The sequence below is a fragment of the Leptonotus elevatus genome, chromosome 1, assembly GCF_054856555.1.
Source record: "Leptonotus elevatus isolate MCC_2025b chromosome 1, RoL_Lele_1.0, whole genome shotgun sequence".
NCBI classification, from domain to species: domain Eukaryota; kingdom Metazoa; phylum Chordata; class Actinopteri; order Syngnathiformes; family Syngnathidae; genus Leptonotus; species Leptonotus elevatus.
In genome coordinates, this window is record NC_141239.1 from 31,620,842 (window position 1) to 31,645,211 (window position 24,370).

The following is a 24,370-nucleotide window of genomic DNA, read 5'->3' on the forward strand; positions in this document are numbered from 1 at the left end:
AATGCCATTAACTCATTCACTGCCATTGACAGCTAAAAACGTAAAAAATTCATTTGAACAATTTCTATTAGTTTAACAATTTTTCCTCTTTTGTTAACACGAGTATGAAAACTAGAATTTTTTTTTATTGTACATTTAGGACAGATATGAAATTTGTGATTAATCGTGAGTTAACTAGTGAAGTCATACGATTAATTACAATTAAAAAATGTAATCACCTGACACCCCAAAATTGTAATAATCTTTTCTTTTCTTTTTCTTTATTCATTCACTGCCATTGACGGCTATAAACGTTAAAAACTTCATTTTAACTATTTCTATTAGTTTTTTCCACTTTTGTTAACAAGAGCATGAAAACCTAGAATTTTTTTTCATTGTTAATTTAGAACAGATATCAAATTTGCGATTAATCGTGAGTTAACTAGTGAAGTCATACGATTAATTACAATTAAAAAATGTAATTGCCTGTCGCCCCTAATTTTTAATAATCTTTTTTTTTTTATGAATATATGGCAGTGAATGAGTTAATCTGTTCCAGCCTCACCCCCAAAAATACTAATAAAAAATACTCTTTTTTTTTTTATTAATAAAAATTGTCACGATATGCGTGTGGTTGTGAGACCAAGTCAGCTTTCCTCCATTTTGCAGGTGTAACATGCAGCCAGCCATTTCTTGTGTATCCCAGCTGTGCCATTCGATTCGGACACGTCATACTATTTTAAAAGCGAGCGTGCTGTGAAAGTGCTCTCTGTAAACACCATCACTAGCTAAGCGAAGCGGAAAATTGATCATCACAGATAAATCAGATGGCTTTTAAAGAGGGGGAAGCAGGCGGCAGAGAGGCGTTTGTTTCATTGTCACGTTCCACCTGAGTGTGTTTGCGGCTGAATCACTGTTCCTCCCTGGAACATGAGACTGATAAGTGCGTAATAATGGTGTCTTTTGGACCTGTGACCCGGTGAACCCTTTCATTTTGTGTCATATATTTGGTAGCTGCAACTTCAGTGAGGATTTAGATGACTTTAACTGCCTTTTTCATGCAACCGCCATCATGTCACAATTATAGAAACCATCATTCTATAGAAAACACAATCTGGAGCAGTTTACAATCAATATTTATCTAATAACATGACAAAACACTTCAAAAATAAAATTAAAACCATTGCTCTTAGCAGAGATGCTAATTATGTTTCCAGTTGGTTGAGTTTTGGGATTTATGTTGTGTGCCAGGTGGGGAACTAGAATGGATTCATTTCAATTGGAAAAACGGAATTTTGAAATTAAACTTGTTCGTCAAGGTGCTGCTGTATTAGAATTTAACCTGTAAATGGAGACGAGTGTCTGTAGGTGGGTTTCCATCTACCTATTTGTATTCAAATTTTCAAGAAACTGAATGGAAACACCAGAAATCTGTAAAAAAAAAAGGCCCAAAATTCGCAAAAAAAGTTTTTACGCTTGGAGGTGGTGGTTTTTGAAGCGTATCGAAAAAAGGAAAATGCGCATTTTGGCGATGGAAACAGGTTTTGCCAATAAGCGACTACAAGAGCGGATATACGTCACACATTTTGACCGATACTACACGTTTGTAGTCACAATAAATGACGGATGATAAAGTAAGATATGTTTGGGGATACGAAGAAACACGATTCTTTTTATATTTAATTAAAGTAAAAAAACATGAATGCAATTTTAGCCGGCTTTATTAACATCAGCTCTCAATGTAACGACACACTTCACTTCCATGCGGGAGGGAAGCCAACAAGACAAACTACTTCCGTTCAGTCCGTCAAAACCAACATTCCCACCTGGAACTCTCCATTGTCCCAAAGTTCCGTCACTGCAACGTCATCTCGCGGCGCATATTCGCAAAAGAAGAGCGGATGGAAACGGGCATTAGTCGCACGTCCGTTTTGTGCATTTTCACAAAATTTGCATACAAATGTCGAAACATTTGGATGGCAACCTGACTAGCAGAGAAGGCCTTTCTGCCCCTGACTGTCCATCACTGCTTTTGGCCTCATGACCCTTTGGAACTTTTTCATTCTGTGCATGGCTTATGAGACCAAATCAACATTGGCATGGTCTCTAAGCAACAAGGTCACCATGGTGACGCATCATCACCACCAATCAAGTGCAAAAGCTATCCAGATTTTTTAGACTCAAGTGAGGAAAACGAGCATCAATGATTGACGCCACAAAACCGCGCCGTGATTAACTTCAATTACAGCTGCCAGCCATCCTGTGAAGATTTATTTTTTTTACACCGGGGTTGAAAAACACTTTTAATTGGTGGCAAATTTTACCCCGTAGCGGAATAGATTGCTCAGCCTTCGGAGGCGATTCATTTGCTAATGACAGACAACATCTCTCCAGCTAAATTAGATTAGCCGTGGCCCTACGGGCCACTCTCGAGTCCCGTTAGATGGATACTCGTCGCCGCGACACAAAGCACAGCGCTTGTTTGTTTTGGCGGCGTCCTCGCCCGTTTGACCTGTTTTGGTTCATCAATCTCCTTTGGAGTGCCGAGCGCTGTGCGCTAATGAGCCCACATTCAATAAACACGAAACTCAAGTGTGAAGCCGGCTGCAAGATGGGAGAGCCACTTCACTACTTAACTCAATGTAGAAATGCTCTCTGAATAGGGAAGCGTCATCACTTTGTGCACATATTGTTCTTCTGCTTATCTAATCAGGCCTTAAATGTGAATGTGCTTATTTCACGGTAAAAGTAGGCTATGAAATGGACACACTTGACAGCTGTTTCTCCTATCTGGCAAAAACAAAATAATATTTTTTTGAATACGTTGTGTGACATTTTTCAATAAATGATGCTCACAATCCTGTACAAGTCTTTTGTCCACATTTATTTCTGCAACTTTCATTGCAATCATAAGCCATAACTTCACCCCCCCCCCCCCCCACACACACACATTGTAATAATAAAGTACATACACATGGCTTTCTCTGACTTGAGATCAGCAGGATTGACAGTTTTGAATCTCTATCGGACACATGAATTACAATCAAATACAATTTTTTTTCTAAAAACCACGAGGAAATCAAATGATGCCCTAAACATATTTTTAAAGGGCGCTAAAATAAGTCCAACTCAAAAACACAAATTTGTGTATATGCTATTTGTATAATCCTCATATTTTGTATATGTAATTGATATTTGATAATACATTCATATTGATATGAAATTGTTCACTATTGTGGACCTATGGCTTCATAGTGAGGTGTCCATTTTATAAACTGCTTCAACATGTAATGGCTGAAGGCATTTATTCCCTCAAATGGACGAAGCACAAGGCATCTAGCAAGAATTAAGTGTAAGGCGCGTGTTTGAGGCTAGGCCCTTATTTGTCAGAATGCACTTTGATGATATTAAATCATATCAAACATTTCCACAAGTGACTCAAAAAAATGGCATATATTGTTCAGTTACAGTTTAGTCACAGGGCAAAAAGCTATTTTCTATTTGAGGTGCTGTCTTTGTTTTGTCAAGTGGACATAACACAGAGAGAGGAGGTCATTTTGATTTTGAAATCACCATTCCTTGGAAGAAGAAGAAGAAGAAGGAGGAGGAGGAGGAGGAGGAGGAGGAGCGCTAATGTTTGCTTTGTGCACGCTTCAAGGATGCACTTGTAAAAATCATTTTTGGAATGCAGGTGACAGGCTTATAATAATGGAAAGTCCTTGGAGCTTTTATTTCAAACGTTTAAGGTCCATGTACTAGTATGCACTTTGTCCTCACTGGCAAGGCACAGTTGGGAAAAAAAGTAGGGCCCCTGGTAGAACAATTGTGTCTGACAGTTTACACATTTCTGCATACTAGCTACACTGGAATCAGTTACAGTGGTGGACATTTTGTTGGGACTAAACGGGTGTAAGAGGCTACTAGTGTGTGACACATACCCACTAATTGGGCCTAGTAGTGTTTCTAGTACAGGACAGTAGTTTACTTATTGTAGTGCACTCTAGATGTTACTAGTGCACTGGTAGTAGTAGTGTAGTAATGTTACTAGTGCAGCAAGAGTTGCTAGAACAAATGTGTAACTAGCAGTAGACACAGCTGTTCTACTAGTGCGCCCTTGTCATTCTTCCAGTTATCTTTCTTTTGAGGTCAAAGAGCATACTAGTGTAGTAGTGTTACACTGTAAACACAGTAGTTATTAGTAAGGCTTATTTGTGTACTAGTAGGTCAAAAATGGCACTAGTAGTGGAAAAAGCCTTTGTCTGTAAGAAAGTGTTGTTCTACCAGTGGAGTCTAGTTGTACTAGTGCACGGAATTGTTTTGCTTACGAGTACTAGCACATGGACCTTATGATGGATGACAAGGCCAGAAAGCTGTTTGAGCATTCATTTGATATTCTTGATAAGGAAGTGTGTGATGCATTCCTACTAGTTGGGTATAGTAGTGTAACTAGCGCAGCTAGTAAGGTTCATTTGCGTGCTAGTGGGTGAAAAGTGGTAGTAGAGGAAAAACGTTCTTCTTCATTGTGCCAAGTGATCACACGAGACAGTAAACGTTCACTTTTACTTTTGTACTTGAATACATTTCAGTCTGTACTTGTACTTAAGTACAAGAGTCAAATCAGTACTTCTACTTTTTTTTACACAGATCTACTTAAGTACAGATGATGAGTCACTTTTTCCATCTGTGGTGTCCAGCTGAGCATTTGTGTCTGTGGAAATCCTTCGGCGAGCTGGCAAAGCTGTCGGGCTCCAGCGGGTCAAGCCGCCGGGTTGTCCTCATTTCCCCGTCGTCTCCTCGTCGTGCGTCTCACACGGGCGTGGTCCTGCGATTCACACCGTCCTTTAAATCATTGGGGAAGCAGTTATGCACCTGCAAGAAGTCGGCGGCCGCCTCGTGTTCGGGGCTGTACGCGTTGTCTGTCACGCTGTCCCTCGCCAGGGCGTACATGGACAGCTCGTCCAGGGGCCCGCCGAGAGACGCCCCCCCGCCCCCCTTCAGGCCCGCCACGGGCGAGTTCTCCCGCGACGCCTCAGTGGAATGGGAGCTGGTGTGAGACGTCCGCCGGCGGTAGCGGAAGCTGGGGATGCGGGAGTACGGGGACGATGACGAGAGGGAGCGTATGAATTCGCGCCGCGCCCTCCAGCGCACTTCCTTGTTCTTTTCGATGTAGATGTTGATGGCCAGGACGGCCACCGTTTCGGCCACGATGAAGGACAGGGCGCCGAAATAAAAGGACCAACCGTAGGAGTACGTGTACTTCTTGTCGTCGTCCCGTTTGTCGTTGGGGTCTCCCGCGTTGCTGGAGATGTAAACGATGATGCCGATGATGTTGCTCAGACCTGGTAGATGAAGCGAGACAAGGGGCAGATATCAAATGAGCGGTGGGAAGAGAGCATGCGCGGATAGATGCCTAGTGCTGCCTCTTTGCGTTGAGACCTTTTCTCTTCCATCAATTCAAACAGCTGCAATAAAACAAGGCGCCCACTCCAACATGGCGGCCACGAGCAAGTCAAGAGGTGCATGATGTCACGGGTATGGAGGACCAAAACTGCTCAAATGAAAAGTAAATAAATGACTAAATAAATAAATAAACAAACGAATGTGAAAATAAAAACGGATGTAAAAAATATAATAAAAAAATTTAATAGTTTTTTAAAATGAATTTCCATTTAAAAATATATATATTTATTTTTAATTTTGGCAGTTTCGGTCCTCCATAACTCGCTGTGTTTAACAATTTTCTCCTGGGTTACATTTATTTATATAGACACATTTGTATGTACTTGATATAAATGAGCTCTCTCCAGTTTCAAAATGAAATGACACACAACGGTTTTGCCAGCCCTGCCATAAAGCGTGACACCAATCTTCATTCTAACCCGCCTCATAAATGGCGGTTAGCTCCTGGAGTGTGACGCCTCACCTGCGGCCACAAAGAGAATCCCTGCGCTGAGGAGGATGTTGTTGGTTTTGCTGTAGACTCGGCCCGCTCCCACACACAAGCCGCCCAGCATGAGCAGTACCGTGCTGAGGATGGGGAACACGCTGGAGGCTCGCACGATGCCTGTCATGCAGACCAAATACGCACTCAGTCGTACGCTTCACGTCAAATAAAGCGCCATTTATTTGCGTGAATTTTCACCAAGAAATCTTTTTTTTTTCTTACATTTGAGTCATTTGCTTCAAAAATATCTGCTGGTGACTAAGCAAGCTCTTAACTTAAGTGCACTTGATATTGTTAGCGTTATCTTTAAGTACTTGGGAGTCCCCACGTGTGAGGGGTAGGTAACAAATGGAGGCCCTGAAATTAATCACGACATCATCCATTGTGCATGTTTGTGAGAATGGATGAATCCATTCAGTCTTGACATCGATTGGCAAGCCGCATTTTACTTTGTCTGGCTAATGGATTTGAAATTTGTCAAACTTGTGAGTGGTCCTTTATATTCATACCCTGGGTTAGCTCAGCAACGTGATTTAGTGATTGAGTGTACCAGTGTGTAACTTTGAGCTATTTTTCACTTCGTGATGCTTTGTAAATTCACATTGGTGCTTTTCAAATATTTTGAATAGTCTACTCTCCCAGCACAGTAGTTGTTTTTCCATCTGCAAAGCCCATATCATTTTAATATCTTACTGAATAATTTTCCCTTGATAGGGAAAACAACAATGCTGCAAATACTGCACCGGAGTATAATTAAGAAATAAACATCTTGCTTCTGGTGTGGTGTATTTATTTTTAGTTAGTTATTTTTGTAAACTCCCACATTACTGATTGTTGTTCACTTGATTAAAAAAAATAAAAAATCAAGAAAACTGTTTACAGGATCTTCCCCACAGTAGCAAGATTAAGTCAAATATATGGCTCATTCCAAAATTTGAATGCTCCATAGTTGTCCCTCAACATGCACTCATGTCAGTGACTAAAATACTTGTATTTTTACAAGGGGTGTTAGAAAAAAATCGATTTGGCAATATATCGCGATATTACAGCGCGCAATTCTCGAATCGATTCGATATGCGGCCGAATCGATTTTTAAACATCTTTTTTTTATGGGAATATTCAACAAAACGTCTTACTTAGGGTTAGGATTCACACATTAAGCATGGAAGAATGTTATATTAATGGAACATTAAGCCTTAATATTTTATTTCAGGGCTGTTCAAACATGAAACAGACTGCAACCTGTAAATGCAGTGGCTCAGTTATAAGCCGGAATTTTCAGATAAAAAAATAAATGTTCATACAAATCTTACAGTGTACGTGTACAAGTTTACTGATTAGTATTTTCTAAATTTGAGTCGCAATACTCAATTTATAGATTTGTATCGGGATTAATCGGTATCGAATCGATTCGTGACCTATGACTCGTGATATAAATCGAATCGCCAGGTACTAGGCAATTCACACCCCTAATTTTTACCATCTATATCAGGGATGTCAAACTCAGACTAGCTCAGGGGCCACATGGAGGAAAATATATTACCAAGTAAGCCGGATAAATAAAAATCATAGAATATAACTTAAAAACAATTGGCATCAGTTATCCACCGTTTTTTGCTATTTGCTGGCAAGCCTTAAATTGCGGGACTCAACTGTAAACATATTGTTCCAAAAAATAACACAAATGCAAATGGTACACGGCAACACTTTGTCCGTATGAGTTTCGGCCATGTTATATCTACCTGTTTTGCATATATATTGTTCCCAGAATGCATTGTGGGGCGCAGTTAATGAAGTTATAAGGATGTTAATCCTTGTTATATGTGTTTGTGTTACCAATAGTTGAATGTGTATTTAGCATGTTTAAGTTTGATTTATGTTGGTCTGTTAACATTTTTTTTTTTAACAAACCGTAACTTTAGGTTATGTGTAAAATAATGACATCCACGGCAATTCAATGTACAAGTTGCATTGCGTATCTGAGGATTGCTTGTGGAATTACAAATTTATATGTTTTGATTGCAGCTGACTGGTTAATTAGTTTACATTACTAATTTTTTTACTTTTTTGTTTTTTTTGTTTTTACAAAATCTCACGGGCCAGATTGAACCCCTTCGCGGGCCTGATCCGGCCCACGGGCCGTACGTTTGACACCCATGATCTAGATTAAAAAGAAAAAAAACTGTTCAATGACATAATCAAGCTCATCAAAAAAATACATATTTATCATGTCAGTTTTTCTTGTTTTTATCATAAATCTAAGTTTGTGTTGACCAGTTAGCATAGCAGCTAGCACAGCTTAGCATATACTCTTGATCAAGTTTGCTACTCTAATTAAAATAGTACTAACACTAAATTAAATAGCTAACTAGATCGCAAGCTATAAAGGTAGATCGCTAACTAGCTAGCGATTTCGATAGATTCAAATAAAAATGTAACTATGTAACACATTTTTTCAGTACATATCACATTTGAAATATGTTTCTCAGGCGCTTGGGTACCTGTAAAACAGTTGCACCAAAATAAAATATCTCATTAAAAAGCGTACCAATGATAATTGGGCTGGCCATCATTTTGAAATCACATTAGGCTATATGAGACTTAACAGCTGTTTTTCCAGCAAACATGAAAAAAGAATAATCAAAAAAGGTCCTTTTTTTTCAGAAATAACGTGCCTAAATGTTGCGTTGATTGAGGAATGAGCCATGATGATGAAGATGATAAATAAGAGGGTGTTCTATGCGGGTGCTGGGTGCACTTACGCAACAGGTATTCTGAGCTGTCCGTGTCGTAGTCGTTGTCGTCGGGGAAATGGTTGATTCTGTAACAGCTGCCTTGATTGATGCCTGCATGACAAAGACAAAAAAACAAACAAAAACTGACAGACAGAAAAGACTTTCAGCATTTATTGAGGTGATATGATGTAACATAAACATAACAAAGCCTGTTTGTCTCGTTAATAATCAGCGTCAAGGACATTTTGGAGTAGGTAGCAATCAATGGACACTTGATTAGGTACACATCTATTGAGAGCCAATACAAGACAAATTTGTCCAGCAAAATGTCAGTCTGTGAGAAAACAGAAGGCGTTCTCTGCTGGCCTAAACAATTTCAGAATCACTCACCTACATTTACATCCCAAATTTTAATATTTGTTCCATGAATTCTATTAATTTATTTCAAAGAGTCTATTTGAAAAATTATTTTGGTTTCAGCATCCATTTTATATAAATTTTGAGATTTTCGTTGAATGTTTAAAAGCTCAGTCCCAAAGCCTGTTTAACGTAGCAATATGAAATTTGGTAAACATGTCTACAATGACTGTACACGCAAAAAAAGCCTAAAAAATCCCTGCTTGAAATCACACAGCAAGTCGGCCATTCTGGTTTGAATTGTCCGTTTTAGGGCAATTATGGTCATTTTCAACCTTTCTTTGAATATTCTCAAGATTCAGCTCCCAAAGCTAGTTTGAATTAGCAATATCAAATAAAGCATGCATGTCTATCGTGAGTAGATCCACAACAAAAGTCTCAATAAATATACCAAAAAATACACATGAAGCTACCATGTTGGTTTGAAGCGTCCATTTTAGGCCAATTTTGGACATTTTCAAACTTTCTTTGAATATTTTCCAAATTCAGCTCCCAAAACTGATTTATCTTAGCAACATTAAATTTGCTGACAATGTCTATTATAAATTTTAAAGAAAAAAAGTCTGTGAGTACTTGAGAAGGTGACATTTGACTTTAAAAAGCACCTTTCGCTGACAAAGCAAGTCAATGCCCTATAAAAACCCCAATCGATAGATCACAGACCTCGTTGACAAGTACCAATGCTTTTTTTCTGGTGCCCTCCTATGCACAATGGTGCATTGTGGCTGAAGGAACATGAACACAAAAGCTCACGTCGAAAGCTTTTAACTCTATAGGTGAATCGTAATTGGACAATAGAGTGGACGTTGAGTGGGAGTGCCAGTTTGTAGCTGTAGTCGAACAGGAGAGTTAAAAAAACAAAAACAATTTGTCTAAGAAGAAGGGAAGGGGGTTGGTAGGGTTAATGGAGGTGCTGGAATAATGCTACAAGCTCCCGTGTAGCTGTAAATACCAGCCACACTTGATTAAAGGTGTGTTAGCATCTAATTTGCATAGAGCATTTCAATTGCTACGTCTACCAAGAAGGTGGTCATGTTAGCATTTGTTCATGTGCAGTTTTTGTATTCTGGAGGAACATTTGGACACCGAAACCTCAACAAAGTTATGATTTGATTCTCAAAGGAGAAATACTTTTTGTCAAGATTTGTTTTTGTTGACTTTATTTTGATACACATTGTTTCATGTTATGGCTTGTTTGTGTCCAATGTTCATGTCTTGCCTGCTGTCTGTTTTTATTTTGTGTTACTCTGAATTTTGATGACAGTATTTTTGTTGTTGTTAAATTTGATTTTTTTCACGAATGAACCTTATTTGCATTTTTTTTTGGTTTTACCGTACACCTGTTCCCCTGCCTTGCTTCCTTGCATCCTTGCATTTGGTTTCGCCTCTTGCCTGCAATCCACTGCAACCACAGTACGATTTTATGACAGAAACAATGCTTCTTTTTTCCCCCCTAATGTTTTTTAGTTGGAAAAATTAAACTTCAGTCTCAAAACTGAATGACTTTGAATGTATTTTTTTCCTCATACCATGACTTTTTCTTATAAAAGTACAAGAAAAGTTTTAGATGTGTACAGCACTTTAGTGTGTCCCAGCTTTTTTTTGTTTTCTCGCAAACAGATTTATTTTATTTTGCTTCCAATCTCTGTAGTGGAAGTTCAAGTTACACTCTGCTGGCTGTATGTTGTACTTGTTCAATTCTTATTTCGAGGGCAGGATGTACTACACTTTGTTGAAATTGGCAACTGTGTCTAAGACCAAATGAAGATGACAAGTGGGGTTCCCCAGGGGTCAATCCTGGGACCCCCAATTGTTAAGTATGTGTAGGATTCTATTAGGTCAGCGAATTACTTTGCTTTGCCTTTATTTTACTTATTAAGTTTTTTTATTTGATCGTAGCGGTTATAGGCTATATTGTTTTTTTATCTCTTTTTTTTTATTTTTTTTTTTATGTTTTGCAGTGGCCTCATGTTTTTCAATTTTCATCATGTTTTTTTACGTAAAAAAACTAATAGTGGTGCGTTCATTTAAGTGTATTTTATTAACGATATTTTTAAATCAGATTAATCACATTTTAGAATTTTGATTAATCACAATTTATCACTTAATTAAAAAGGCTTTCTATCAAAACATTTTGCTCACCTGATTTGAAGAGCACCTGTTATATGTTAATTATTTCGACATTTAATGTTATGAGGACAGCTTCAACATTTTTTGATTCACTGCACACTCTCAGCCTCATTTTCTAATTAGTCAATTACTTGCATCATTTAAAATGAAAAACAAATGACCCCAGTAGTTTGACATGAACAAATATTCTGAATGTCCTTCACAAACATTTATTAAATGCTTTACTTTATTGCATGTAGTTATGTTTATTGTTTAAACACAACCTGTGCTATCCATAACATAACCATTCGCTGTCAAGCTAAAGGATCCTCTGCGGACAAAATTAATAGTGCGATAAATCTGCATTAATACATGATTTTATGAACGCTTTAACTTTGACAGCACTATGACAATTTATATTGGTTAGACTCTACACACTGATGTCATATTAAATAAAAAAAAATGTATGAGCATAAATTGCAACAAAAGTCTATACAGAAGCTGTTCAAGCAAATTTTGTGTGAATGTGATTCATGTTGTGACATGACATCAATATAAATCAGGTCAGTCACATGAATTGGAACCAGCTTTAATTTGTTGAGCTTATGTATGAACTCATTACTTGTTGTCCTCTTGGATGCATAAGAGATGATGAAAATCTCATTTAGAAAACATTTGCTTGGACTTTTATAGCAAACACAAAGTACATCAGTACAAGGCAAGGTGAGATGCTTAGCAACCATGTCATTGTTAAAATCTTTCAGGGGCTATTAAATAGGTCTGCTGCTTAATGGGGGACATCCAAATGAATTAGTGTCATATCAGAAATGGAGCACAAGTTTCTGTGTCTAGCCGCAGATGTGAAAACAAGGCTGCTCTATTTTAAGATGTGATGTGACAATTTGTACCTGCTGGAAGAAAGAAAAAAAAAATAGATACAGTACATGGCTCCATCCTGGCAGATAATGGGGAAAAAAGTGTCCAAATACTTATGTTTGTCACTTGTCAGTAATAATAACAGGGTATCTGCTAGAGTAAATTAAGCTCCATCAAAAACAAAAAAATTACTTGCACGGAAGAGTTTGTAACATTCAGAGAAATCCGGCCATTATTTAAAACGCAAATGACAGTGTTACCTTAATTAGGGGGCTCCTCCATCGAACAAAAGGTGCGATTGAGGCTAATGGATTCTGCCAAGCAACAAATAGATATTCTTAAATGTCCTATGTGGCATTTATGATAAATCCCGATAAACTCTGCCTAGCAACATAGTAAGTATTTGTTATTGGCCTTCAGGGGCAGTTTGGCCCTTTTTTCATTGGCCTCTGGGGGGAATTATGACTGAGCCCATAAACTCTACCTAGCAACAAGTGGACATTGTGTATTAATCTCCTTGGGCAGATGTAATTGGCCACTATGAACTCTGCCTAGCAACACGTTGACTGATTCCTTTGGCCACTGGGCAGTTGTCAATGACCCTTATGAACTCTGTCGAGCAGCAAGTGGGTATTTTTTTAAATTTTTTGCCTCTGGAGCAGTAATGTAAACAAGAGGAAAAAGGTCAACAGATAATATAAAGTCGTATGTTAAACTAACAAATGAAAACGTAATATTGAAGATGCAACAAGATCTTAAGTGGAGTTGCAAAGCCTCCCGACTACGCAACTCTGCCTCTTTTTCCATGACAACGCCCCGTTAATCTTTAAAAAAGCTCATTTACGTGACAGTAGGATGCCTCTGACATTTTGCTTATTGTTTGTTAGCCGGCAAACACGACACGTGGACGAGGCACATCCAAACACAAACCCACACGGACGCACCTAAATACACAGCACACGCCAGACATGTTGGAAACAGCTGTGTTGCCAATAGCAACAGGATGCTGTTGACAGGAACATTGTCATTATTGTTGCTCCATGCGCCCAAAGCTTCAGTTGGGTGCAAATGAACATATAGGGCCTTATTTTCGTGCCCAGAGCAAGTCTAGCACAAAGTGTAGTTTCAATGTGCGCATGAGTTTTTCTTTATCCCTAACATGTGGACGGGCACATTGTAACATAATTAGACTGTATTAATTACTTTTCACACACCAACATTTATTTATCTGTATGTGCTGGGGTGGGGCAGTACATTGTCCCAAAAATGTTTTCCCCAAATAAAACATGAATAAACTGGGGATCGGATCAAAACACGGGAAAAAGTGGGGGAATATATGAGAATAGGTTCCCTAAAACAATCAGTGAATACCAAACCATGAATATGCAGCAGGGATCCAAACAAATCAAACCATACAAACATATCAACAGAGAACCACAGTTGAATTTGGTGTGGGTCTGGCGATCATAGTGGGTTTTTGCAATTTTTGTTTGTGTTTATCTTCAGTGAAATGGTAATGTGTTCAAAAGCATTCTCAACGGACACTTGTTGTTTTGCTGATGTTCCTTTTTCCAAGTTGAGTGTTGTATCAGCAAACTAACACAGGAGATGTTTGGTAATATTGTTTGTGATGTTTTTGTCGTAGTGACTGTATGTATGTATGTCTTGGACGGACAGTAAACTGTCTGTCAAAAGCCTTCACACTCACTTTTGCAAATAGAGTGAGTGTGAAGAAAGCCTCGTCAGCTTAGCCTCCGCCGGGTGATATTGTTCCACCGGCGGCTCTGGCTTCATCTAACACGTTTACGCCAAACGGGAGCAGAAAACAAGCTGCTGTGAGGATAGCGTGAAGACTGGCTAGGGAGGCCGCGGCCGGCTTTTACAGCTTGTGGAATGAGGAGGTTTTATAAAGCTGTAAACAGATTAAACGGTGTCGCCGGGGCCGTAAATCAATTGCAGACGTACTGTGCATATCGCAAGACTGTCATTTGATTCTACAAAGGCAGAGGAACAATAGAAATACATCATCGGGTGTCTATAAATCTGCATTTTGCATGTCATGATGAAGAAAAACAATTTTGCAAAGAGATTGTCGTGATCCTTATTTGTTTAGTTTCATATTTGTTTTTGCTTCATGTAATGTCTTGTGGTTCTTGTCTTTCTCGTTAAGGCTTCGTGTCCACCTGTTTATCAGCCCCTGTCGCTTGTGTCTACCAATCAGATCCCCCAGCCACTTGTGTCATGCCCAGGTGTTTGTCATTGTCTCGTTACTTTGCTTGTATTTAGTTCCTGGTTTCTATTCGGTCCTTGGCCCAGTCTCAATACCCACACCACACCCTATGCCAGGAGTCACCAATTCCAGTCATTGAGATCCGGAGTCCAGCTTATCAGCATGCCTGATAACGATCCTGATCTTTAGTATCAGGTGTGCTGGTAGGTGGAAATATCTCAAATCTGTAGGACTCCGGACCTCGAGGACCGGAAATGGTGAACCCTGCCCAACGCTCTTCAATGACATCTTTACTTAATAGAGGTGCACGAAGTGTTGGAGAGCGCGGGTTACGAGTGTGAGAAAATTGTAGACTTGGGACAGATTGTGTCACATCATCAAACATTGACCGCGTTTGTTGTTTTGACAATTTTTCTGCTTAAAATCTAAATTGTAGTAAAGTAGTTACTTAAAGTAAAAACCCCAGTCAATGGCAGCTATGGTTCCACGCCTGGATTTGCGAAGCATTTATTTGCGGCCCACGCACGACCTGCGGCGCATGCGCACAAGGTCAATAAGTACGGCAACAACACTAGGGCAAAATATTTAGGTGACGTTAAAGTTCGGTAAAAATTATACATGTCGTTTTGAAATCAGCCCGTAAAAAAGAGTAAACACGTCATCTTAAACTGACTGTTTCATTGTCAATAGACTGTAACTACAAGCCGCCTTCCAGGTCATTATATTATATATAGCACTGACTGATTGCCTTTGTTGATAAGGTTGTCACCGAGTTACAATAATTTAATGTCAAAAGTAGCAAAACTTGAATCCACGAATAGAAACAATAACAATATAACTATATTAAACCTTGACTGTACAAAAATAACACATGAAAGAGGCCAAACACAATCACAAGTGTTACTAAAAGCAACAAAACATGATAGGAAAGCCTCCTACGATTACTGTTGCTCTCTTCAAGTTAGGGTCAGTCAGCTCAGTAGTGCACCAGAAGTGGTGAGAATACATTTCAAAAATAAGAGTACAGTGTTAGCTGCCTTAATGTTGCTGGTTTAACTTAATTTGGTAAGTGTGTCTTGTAAAGTGTATTATCCCTTTTAATGTACATTTGCTTATTGGTTTCTTTTTGTCCATTTTATGTTCACATACAATTTCAAATAAACAATGATTGTGCTCTTGTAAGAGCATTCAATTGTAAATTACATTTTTGATCAAATGCAATTTGAATATCGTTGAAGGGAATGCTCATCGTCTATTCGACATTGATACACAAACTGTAAAATTGTGTATGTTCATTCAAATGTGAACTGTGAAATGTGTTTAAGAATTTTTAGGGAGGGAGCCGGTAATACTCGCAGCTCACTATATGCAAATACTGTACCCTAATTAACCAGTAAAAGAAGAGTCTGCTGACTAATTAGCGCCCACATGCTCAAAGGACACAATCGTGTGGCCGGCTCTACCTACACACCCACAACCCCTGCAAATGTGCACTTACACCGCCTTCTCACTACAAACACATCCGCTCCGTCACAAGCCAACACGGCGTGGGATGTTTATCGAAAACTGCTAATTGCTTGATTCATTCCATTATTCCTCCATCTCAGAGTCATCTTTATTTACCGTGGTGGCATGCGTGAGCCTCGACCTGACTGCGGTGCGCTGAAAGGAAGCGGGCGGGGACCTAATTGGCCTGAGTGTGGATTAATAAGCAGTAAAAAAGCTGTTAAGTAAAGCACGGCACTTCATAAAGCAAGCTTATCATTGGCGCCGCTGCTGGCTAAATGTCACAGCAGGCCTGCGGGTGAAGAGGTGATGCTTGTTGAACAGGGCGTTTAGGGATACTGAGACACACATGCACTATAGGTTGAGGATGAGTCAGTGTAAGCCGTCTGTCTGAACCCTTACACGCTGTTCATTTATCATGCATATACAGCTTTTCACATCAACTACCACCTAAGACAATTCTTCGCTCTACTAGTACCACCATCACAACCAACATAAAACATGCAGTTTGAACATTTTGAAGCACTTGCACTACAGTACCTCAGAGAGACCACACTCCGCACACCTAGTGAACCAGCTAGTGATAGAAAACGTTCTTTGTTTTCTTGCGTGTTAAAATAAAACCCAAAGTTGAGATCTGAGAAGAGGCTTTCTTGCAAGAGATTTATTCAGAAATTTCTGAAGTCATAAAGGACCCCACTGAATCAGCAGTTGTTCCTAAATGTGTCCTCATTCTGGACTCATCCCAACTTATACAAAAACAGTGCAAGCAAGAGTGGCTAGCAAGAACTAGTTGGAGCGGCTAACAAGAGTGGCTAGCGGGAGAAGCTAACAAAAGCTAGCGAGCACAAAGCAGAGGGAGACACGCGCCAGGAGCCCGAATCACAGGACTCAACGATAGAGTTGCCACCCATCCTGTTTTTCCCAGAATTGTTCTATTTTTTTACAAGCTGTGCTGGGAAAATAAAAATGTCTCCCGGGACACAATTTGTCCCATTTTTTTTTAGGAAGAATGCCAAAAGCTAATTTGATATCCTTAATTCTGCAGTCTAAAAATGTCCCCTGTGCTACTGTGGAACGCTTTGTTACCGAGCGTGCTGCCAGCGACACACTTTGGATTACCGTAACTCTGGCACCGTTTGTGCTATCTGAAAAATTCCAATGGCGTCTGAAAGCTAAGCCCTTGCACCTTACAGCAAAACTACTGTCATTATGGTAATTTCAACCCTCCCCTCACGGAAGCCAGGGAAGAGAGTCATGACGAAAGAGTGCAGAGAGAAACGGCGGGATTTTCTGACATTTCTACAACAATTTTAACAAAACATTTTAACAAAAAAGGTATGTATATTGACACTTGTATCACATGGTGGCTTTTTATAAAATCAAGTTAAGTGACTTGGTAGTACATACGTAATTGTGGGTGACGTTTTTCTAGAATAGTTACACGTTGCCACGTCTTGTTCGTATCTTGGTTTTTTAGAGTGTATGCCTTGTTTGTAGTTTACAGTGTGTGTGACTAGCTGAATAATGAATTTTCCACTAAGTTCAGTTTGTTTTGTGATGAGGGACATACATTGCATTAAAGTCTCTCTCTCCCTCCCTATTAAATGCCAACGTTTAGGCCACTGTAACATTCTAAACACATGGCTCTATAGGACAATTAAAAAAAACATGACATAAATAATAAATCAGTTCAAATGTTTTGCACATTAATGCATACTGTGATGGATTTTCAATAAAACAGCCGCAACAATTGTGCACTGTTTATACACTTGATTGAGTAAACTTTTCAAGTACCACTTGAGGGAGACTGGCAGCCTGCACAACACCATTTTTCTTGATTTAACACACTGTGGCAAAACTCAAGCTATTTTAGTGGACTCTCACCGCACACAAACTTTTGCAGAAACTGGCCAAAAGTTACAACAACATCAAAATTCAGGTTAAAAGTATGACATGATGTTTTTTTGTTTTTTTTTGCTGTCAAATGTCAAAACGGGTCAAATTTGACGCAAACAGTATATTAAAGCAATGATGTCGTCCTCAGAAGCGGTAAAACACACACAGGCATCACTGTCAATAATCTGCGTGTTGCTCATATTGACCGCAGGTGTGCGTGTATGTGAATGTGCCTTTGTCTTTGCTACATTGTGGGGCCCATACACGCAAGTTTTTCAGGTTTAACTACCGACTTGAAATTGTGGGGACATTTTGGTGGTCCCCACAAGTTCAGACCTCTTTTGGGGGGTCAAAATTTGGTTTGTTTAGATTTAGTTTAGGTTTGGACTAGGTTATAGTTGAGGTTAGGGTAAGGAATGGAGGTAGGCAATCAGTTTTGATGGTTGGGATTAGGGGGAGGGGCTAGGAAATGCATCATGTCAATGAGATGTCCCCACGATGATACAAAGACAAGTGTGTGTGTGTGTGTGTGTGTGTGTGTGTGTGTGTGTGTGTGTGTGCGTGCGTGCGTGCGTGCGTGCGTGCGTGCGTGCGTGCGTGTGTGTGTGTGCGGGCGTGCAGACGGGGTGGGTCCTCCTTCCATGTCCTCTCCTCTATACTTATAAGTCACCATGACAACGGAGCCAACGTCCACTAGCTTTAAGGCAGAAGCATCGAATAGAGTGATGTGCTAATAAGCAGCATTTGTTTGCAGACTTAATAATAAATAATTTTAAAAAACAATTCTCGTCACGAAACTCATCACAATTCAATCTCTATTGCTGCAGCTGTTCATCAACTTTTGTTCATTTACTTCTTGTCACTAAAAGCAGAAACATGTGTGGCATTTAAATGTGTCGTGTTTGGTCATTTGTCATAGCTTCTTTTTAGAGAGCCGAAGGACCCAGTGGAGCGTGATGTTGAAAAAATGTGCTGTAAAAACTTAAGTGTGGCAAAAAATAAAAAAAACATACAGTGATGGCATAGTTAAATAAAATCTAAAGAGATTATGCTTTTTTTTAAATGTTTTTGCCTCAATTAACGGACATTGTGCTACTCCTTTTGGTGTGTGCGCTTTGGCCAGCAGTAAAGATCATATACCATATATCAGGAGGAGGATGTATCAGGAGTCACTATCCAGGAGGAAAAAACAGGCCTCCAAGAATACATTAAGATGATGGCCCCCGGGGACAAACTGCTGAGTGAATGCCTCAGGAAACAGAAGCCCTGTAAGGAGAAGGAGCCAGATGGACTGTCATGGAAAGACATGTACCACTGACAAATTGAAGAAGTGGCTGACATTGAGAAAACATCAGTGGCTGGAAAAGGCTGGACTGAGACAGTTCAGAGGCGCTAATCAAGGCAGCACAATAATAGGCGCTAAACATAATGAGGTAGCAGGAATAGTGTACCGGAGCCTCTGTACCAAATATGGAATAGAGGTCCCAGAATTAAGATGGCAGACACCATCAGAGGCACAAGTTCCTGTGGGACTTTCAGATCCAGGCTGACAAACTGGTGATCGCCAACCAGCCTGACATAGTGGTGGTGGACAAATATCAGAAGACAGCAGTCGTGACAGATGTAGGAATCATCATTGATAGCAACATAAGGAAAAAGAAACATGAAAAAAGGCCAATGACTGAAGGAAGAACTAGAGAAAATTTGGATGGTAAAGGCAACAGTGGTGCCATTCGTGATCAGAGCACTGGGGGCAGTTACCCCCAAGCTGGTGGAACAGCTATTTAGATCCTGTGCAGAACCCTCAAGCTCCCAGGCCTCTGGTAGAGGACCCAAGCTTGAGGCTAGAGTGTAACATTACAGTAGAACAGATGTGCAACCCACTGACTGGGGAGGTTATCTCCTGTGCCACACGTGATTATTTGCCACTTATTTTAATTATGTGTCATCACATACATTTGATGATGTGAGCGAATACATCCCATCAACCTCATCAATGGGAGACGACAAATCAAGTGACGGCCTGAAGGAAGGAAAGAGTGAAGGAGTGAAGGCCGGTCAATGAATGAGCGTCTGTCTGCAGGTAAAATGAGACATCAACATAAGCACACCTCCGTTTTCTCACAATTCCACAAAGACACATACTGTGTATAAAAGTAGCTTAAGCACAACATGGCACATTTTTAATATTTATTTTCACGTTGTGCTCGGACATGACATGTCTCCGAGTCATCTATTTTTAAATCAGCGGGCATGTTTCCATAGCAATTCCAGGGATGTTGCCAAGCAACAGCATCACGGAAGACGTGAATGAAAGTTGACAATCAGTGGGCACTTTGCTCAGAGTGAATGGACACGCCACTTTAGTTTTCTTTTCTCTCTCTCTCTCTCTGGTTAACGAGAATAATTTGGCTGCTATTGTGCGCACCCACTTGTGCACAAGGCGATGTCACAGCTTTTTAACAAGCACAGCAGGACGCAATCTGTTGACATTTGCTTTCCTTTGTTACTGTACAGCATATTTAAACTTTCATAGCACCAGGTCTCCCATTCACACAGTTTATCTTGCATAGTCTTTTGTTTTGAAAAGACAACTGTGTGCATTGATGAGGACCAAGGTTTTGAAAATATTAAAGGATTAAAGCGCAATTAAGCCCCAATAGTCTCACTGTCTTTCAGGGCATCAGGGTCACTTACAACCAAAAGCTGCAAAAAACAATGCTGAACTTCTCAATAGTACAAGACGAACTATTCTACTGTGTTGTCGGTCTTTTGACAAGGAATGCATAACAACGACATAAATCGAGGTGTGGAGCTTTTAAGGGGTGCATGTATAAAGCAAGTCAATTTTGAGTGCTTCTCTCTCTCTAAAAGCCTTTATTTAAGGCCATTATGAGTTAATCATAGGCAAAGGCAGCATAAAACAATGTTAAACTTCTCAATGCTACCAGACAACAAGTTTTGATGAGCTTTTGAAGGGAGATGTGAAATACTGATGAATTTCAGATGCAGTCCAGCGACACTGCATGGAACTGTCCTTCTCTAGAATTAATTAATTAAATTATGAAATTAAATTAATGATTGGGCTCCAGTGTAACTTTAGGTTTTGTGTTGTTGTTGTTTGTTTTGTACAGCTGTGAAAAGGTCTATCCATCCATTTTTAATAGCTCTAATGCTCATTAGGATCTCATGACAACAGAACTCTGAGGTGTGCATGCCAGTCATAATTATTTCATTGCTCAATATATGACACATTAAACCCAACTGTAAATTGTGCCCATACTCTAACAGTCCAACAGGAGTCCCTTCTTGTTTCCAATTTGTAAAAGTCGAGTGACAATTTGGTACAAAAGCTGTGTCCATAGGAGGTGTTCCACCCCAGTGACAATCCACTGAACCCCTGGAGGGAAAATACAGGCATGAAAACGGGTTAGGGGTGAAGAAGGTGAGAAGGACTAGCACCAATATTTTTGGCTTTTGAGTTTTAATGTTCAAGATTTTATGGCGTCAAGAAAAACAGTTTGCGAAAATACGAACGTCTTTGCTACATTTTTGGGACCGTGGATGGATGTTGAAAAAAACAGTACGTGCTGCATTCAAGTAGGGATGGGTACATTTCGCATTAAAACCGGTTTGGTTCCAATTGTCAGTGTTGGGGTATCGATTCCTTTACTGAACAATACCAATTTTCGGTACTTTTGTTCTGTTGTTTGTGGTAATAAATGTTAATTTATTTAGCAATAAAATAGTATTTAAAAAAAAAAAATCATTTAAAAAGTAATTTTTCATTAAATAAAATCAAAGTCAGATTCATGATGTTTTACTATATGTGAGATTTTCTGACAAATAATAAAACATAATGAATTTAAAACATGAGCCAGAGAGGAAGGAGTAAAAAATAATAATAATCAAGATATAACATTAATAAAGTATAAATAATACCATAAATTAATATTACAAATAACAAAGTGAAGTTATTTTCAATGAACAACATAAAGAACAAAATTAAACAGTAATACAAGAACAGAAGATAAATAATTGTATTACGTGTTTTTTTCTGGTTCCTTGTGCAGTTGTTTTTCAAGAACGTGCATGCGCACATATAGCCCGATGAATTCAAACACAACTTGGAGTGAAATCTCGCAAAAAAATAAAATGACAGTTGGAAAAGGACATAAACAACAATGAAGAAAATAATTGGGATTTGGGAGCAAACTCAATGTAGACTGTATCCCACGCGGCCCATAATGTTTGCTAGTGCTACAGGTTGGCCACAAGATTTTGCAGTTTTATCGTTACTCATGAAATTATAAATATGGCATAAGTAATATATTGTAACGATGGTAAAGCCGCACACCTTATATAACATGATTCAAATCGGTGGGTGAAGACGGACATCTGCTATGTCCGCGTTGTGGTTCGCGCCAAGAAAAGGCAGGCGTCGAGGCGGTGCTACCCGCATATGGCGAGCCGATGACGGGGACTTCCCAGCCGCCGCTCGGCCTTTAGCCCCAAGAAGTCCACTCAGGTGTGGGGCACCACCCTCAAGCAAATCATACTAAGAACCGCGAAGCTTCACTCTCCTTTGTCTTGCCGGTGTACACTTGTTTATTAACCCAAATCCCAATCCCGGAAATGCATTTTATCATAGATTAAATCTCGCGCGAACGAGTGACGTCAGCACGTTGGCTGTGGGTACACTACTGCGTTCGAGTGAGCCATAGAACATTTCTAACACATCCCAATGTGGACAGACACAATTTAAGACGCGCTTCGGAACATGGCACCGTTTGATTTAACGTGAATCGGTGCCTTCTTCGGTACCCATCCCACCCGAAGTTCACTGATGCACTGACTCTCTGGTTATCCCCCCTCCTTTTGAAAGATTTTCTCATCGCATATGTACGATTCACGTAGGTGACCGATTTTGGATTCAAAACGGCGAATTTCGCCGAAAGGTGAGGGATTTTCCTGTCTGAAAATAATGTGATTGAAAGCATCTGTCATAAAATGACAACAAGACATTTAACTTGGTGCTTTTCTGTACATTCAAAGCGCTTTAGCCGTGTTTACTGGGCAACAGAGGGATCCGTGTCTTGCTCAAAGACACTTCAACATTGTCACGGGGGCTTAGGATCGAGCCCAGAACCTTTAGATCGGGAGACGATCACTTTTACCACTTGAGCAGACGCCCCCAAAGCGCAATGAAACCATTTCGCGTGCGTAAAATGCCAGTTGGAACATACTGGAGAAAAGTGCCACGCTGTTCCATACTCACCCTCAATACAGCAGATCCTCCAGAGTCCCGAGTGCGTGAGGTCCCCCTTCCTGCTCCTGGGCGGCGGCGGCTGGGACTCGTCGGCCGTGGTGTTGGTTACGTTGCAGATGTACGCCCGCGAATAGAGCCAATAGTCCGTGCCGATGGCGATGCTCATGAGGCTGAAGGCGGCGAAAGCCCCCACGGTGGCCAAGAGCGTCTGAACCCCGCGCTCACACCAAGCCATGTTTCCTCATGCTATACGGAAATACACAGTACGGTATACGGTGTAGCCTACAGCACAGTCCGGACACCGAGCCGCGCGCGCGCGCACCGGAGCGCGTCAATGCGAGGGGGCCATGCGCCTACTTGTTAAGGCGTGCGCTCACTTATTTTGCAACAGAAGCGACAGTAATGGCCACAGACGCAGAAATGCTCTTAAAGCATTCATGTGTCAAGTCCTCCACAAAAACAAAACAAAAAAACATCTCAATTGTCGGAAAGAATCCTCTTGACGACTCCAGTGTGGAGCACGTCAATATCTTTTAAAACAGACCCCACCCTCATCAAAATGGAACCAATGGAGGAGAGATAGTCAGAGGTGGTACAAGTACTCACACTAAAGTAAAGATAGGCTACTTGTCACAATAAAAAAACCTATGGTAGAAGTATACAGATTTGACTGCTTAATTTAAAAAATACAGACTTAAATGTACCCAAATATAGAAGTAAAAAAATATACATGTTCACTGTCAATTAGTAATGAAAACAAAAGCTTTATGAACCACTTGCGATATATATTTTTACTATTTTTACTCCTCTAGATTTAGATTTAGAAAATGATTTCCGCTGCATCTTTAAATCAATAGCACCATCTAGAGGAGTAATATATATATATATATATATATATATATATATATATATATATATATATATATATATATATATATATATATACACACACACACACACACACACACACACACACACACACACACACACACACACACACACACACACACACACACACACACACACACACAGTGGTACCTCTGTGTTCGAACATAATTCGTTCCTGCGGAATGTTCAAAGTCCGAATTGTTCAACCTCCAAAACATTTTTTCTTATAGGAAATAATGTAAATGCAATTAATCCGTTCCCCAGGGTCTAAAAATAGAAAATTCATATTTTAATTTATATTTATGTTTTTTACATTTACAGTACAGTACAATATTTAAACAATAAAAATACCTTACCTTTTTTGTTGTGGTGTGATGGCATCAGTGGATGATAAATGCTATGTTAATGTTAGCTTTAGTTCAGTGCTGAGTTTGTGTAGTTTACATTGGGCATATTGTTAGACTACTAAGCGGTCTGCGTGCGTTGTTTAACGTCAGGCACGTTGTTGAACAGCTAAG

At 39.7% G+C, this 24,370-nt stretch overlaps 1 protein-coding gene across 1 annotated transcript; it reads right to left on the minus strand.

Annotated features, from left to right (window-relative positions):
- Nucleotides 1-2,951: 2,951 nt before the first annotated feature.
- Nucleotides 2,952-23,491, minus strand: cacng4b (calcium channel, voltage-dependent, gamma subunit 4b). The gene is made up of 4 exons (XM_086074395.1): nt 22,974-23,491; nt 8,686-8,769; nt 5,903-6,043; nt 2,952-5,318 (listed from the first exon to the last, which is right to left on the minus strand). Exons 1-4 carry the CDS (start codon nt 23,197-23,199, stop codon nt 4,786-4,788), a joined length of 984 nt encoding a protein of 327 aa, XP_085930521.1. The 5' UTR covers nt 23,200-23,491; the 3' UTR covers nt 2,952-4,785.
- Between the last annotated feature and the right edge of the window lie 879 nt (nt 23,492-24,370).

What these genes read in the sequence shown, in the direction of transcription:
- cacng4b (XM_086074395.1), bottom strand. Translation starts at nt 23,199, where the DNA reads ATGGCTTGGTGTGAGCGCGGGGTTCAGACGCTCTTGGCCACCGTGGGG. An exon ending in GAGGATCTGCTGTATTGAGG is followed by an intron (nt 8,770 to 22,973) that starts GTGAGTATGGAA and finishes TTTGTCATGCAG; the next exon opens with GCATCAATCAAGGCAGCTGT. An exon ending in CAGCTCAGAATACCTGTTGC is followed by an intron (nt 6,044 to 8,685) that starts GTAAGTGCACCC and finishes TCTGCATGACAG; the next exon opens with GCATCGTGCGAGCCTCCAGC.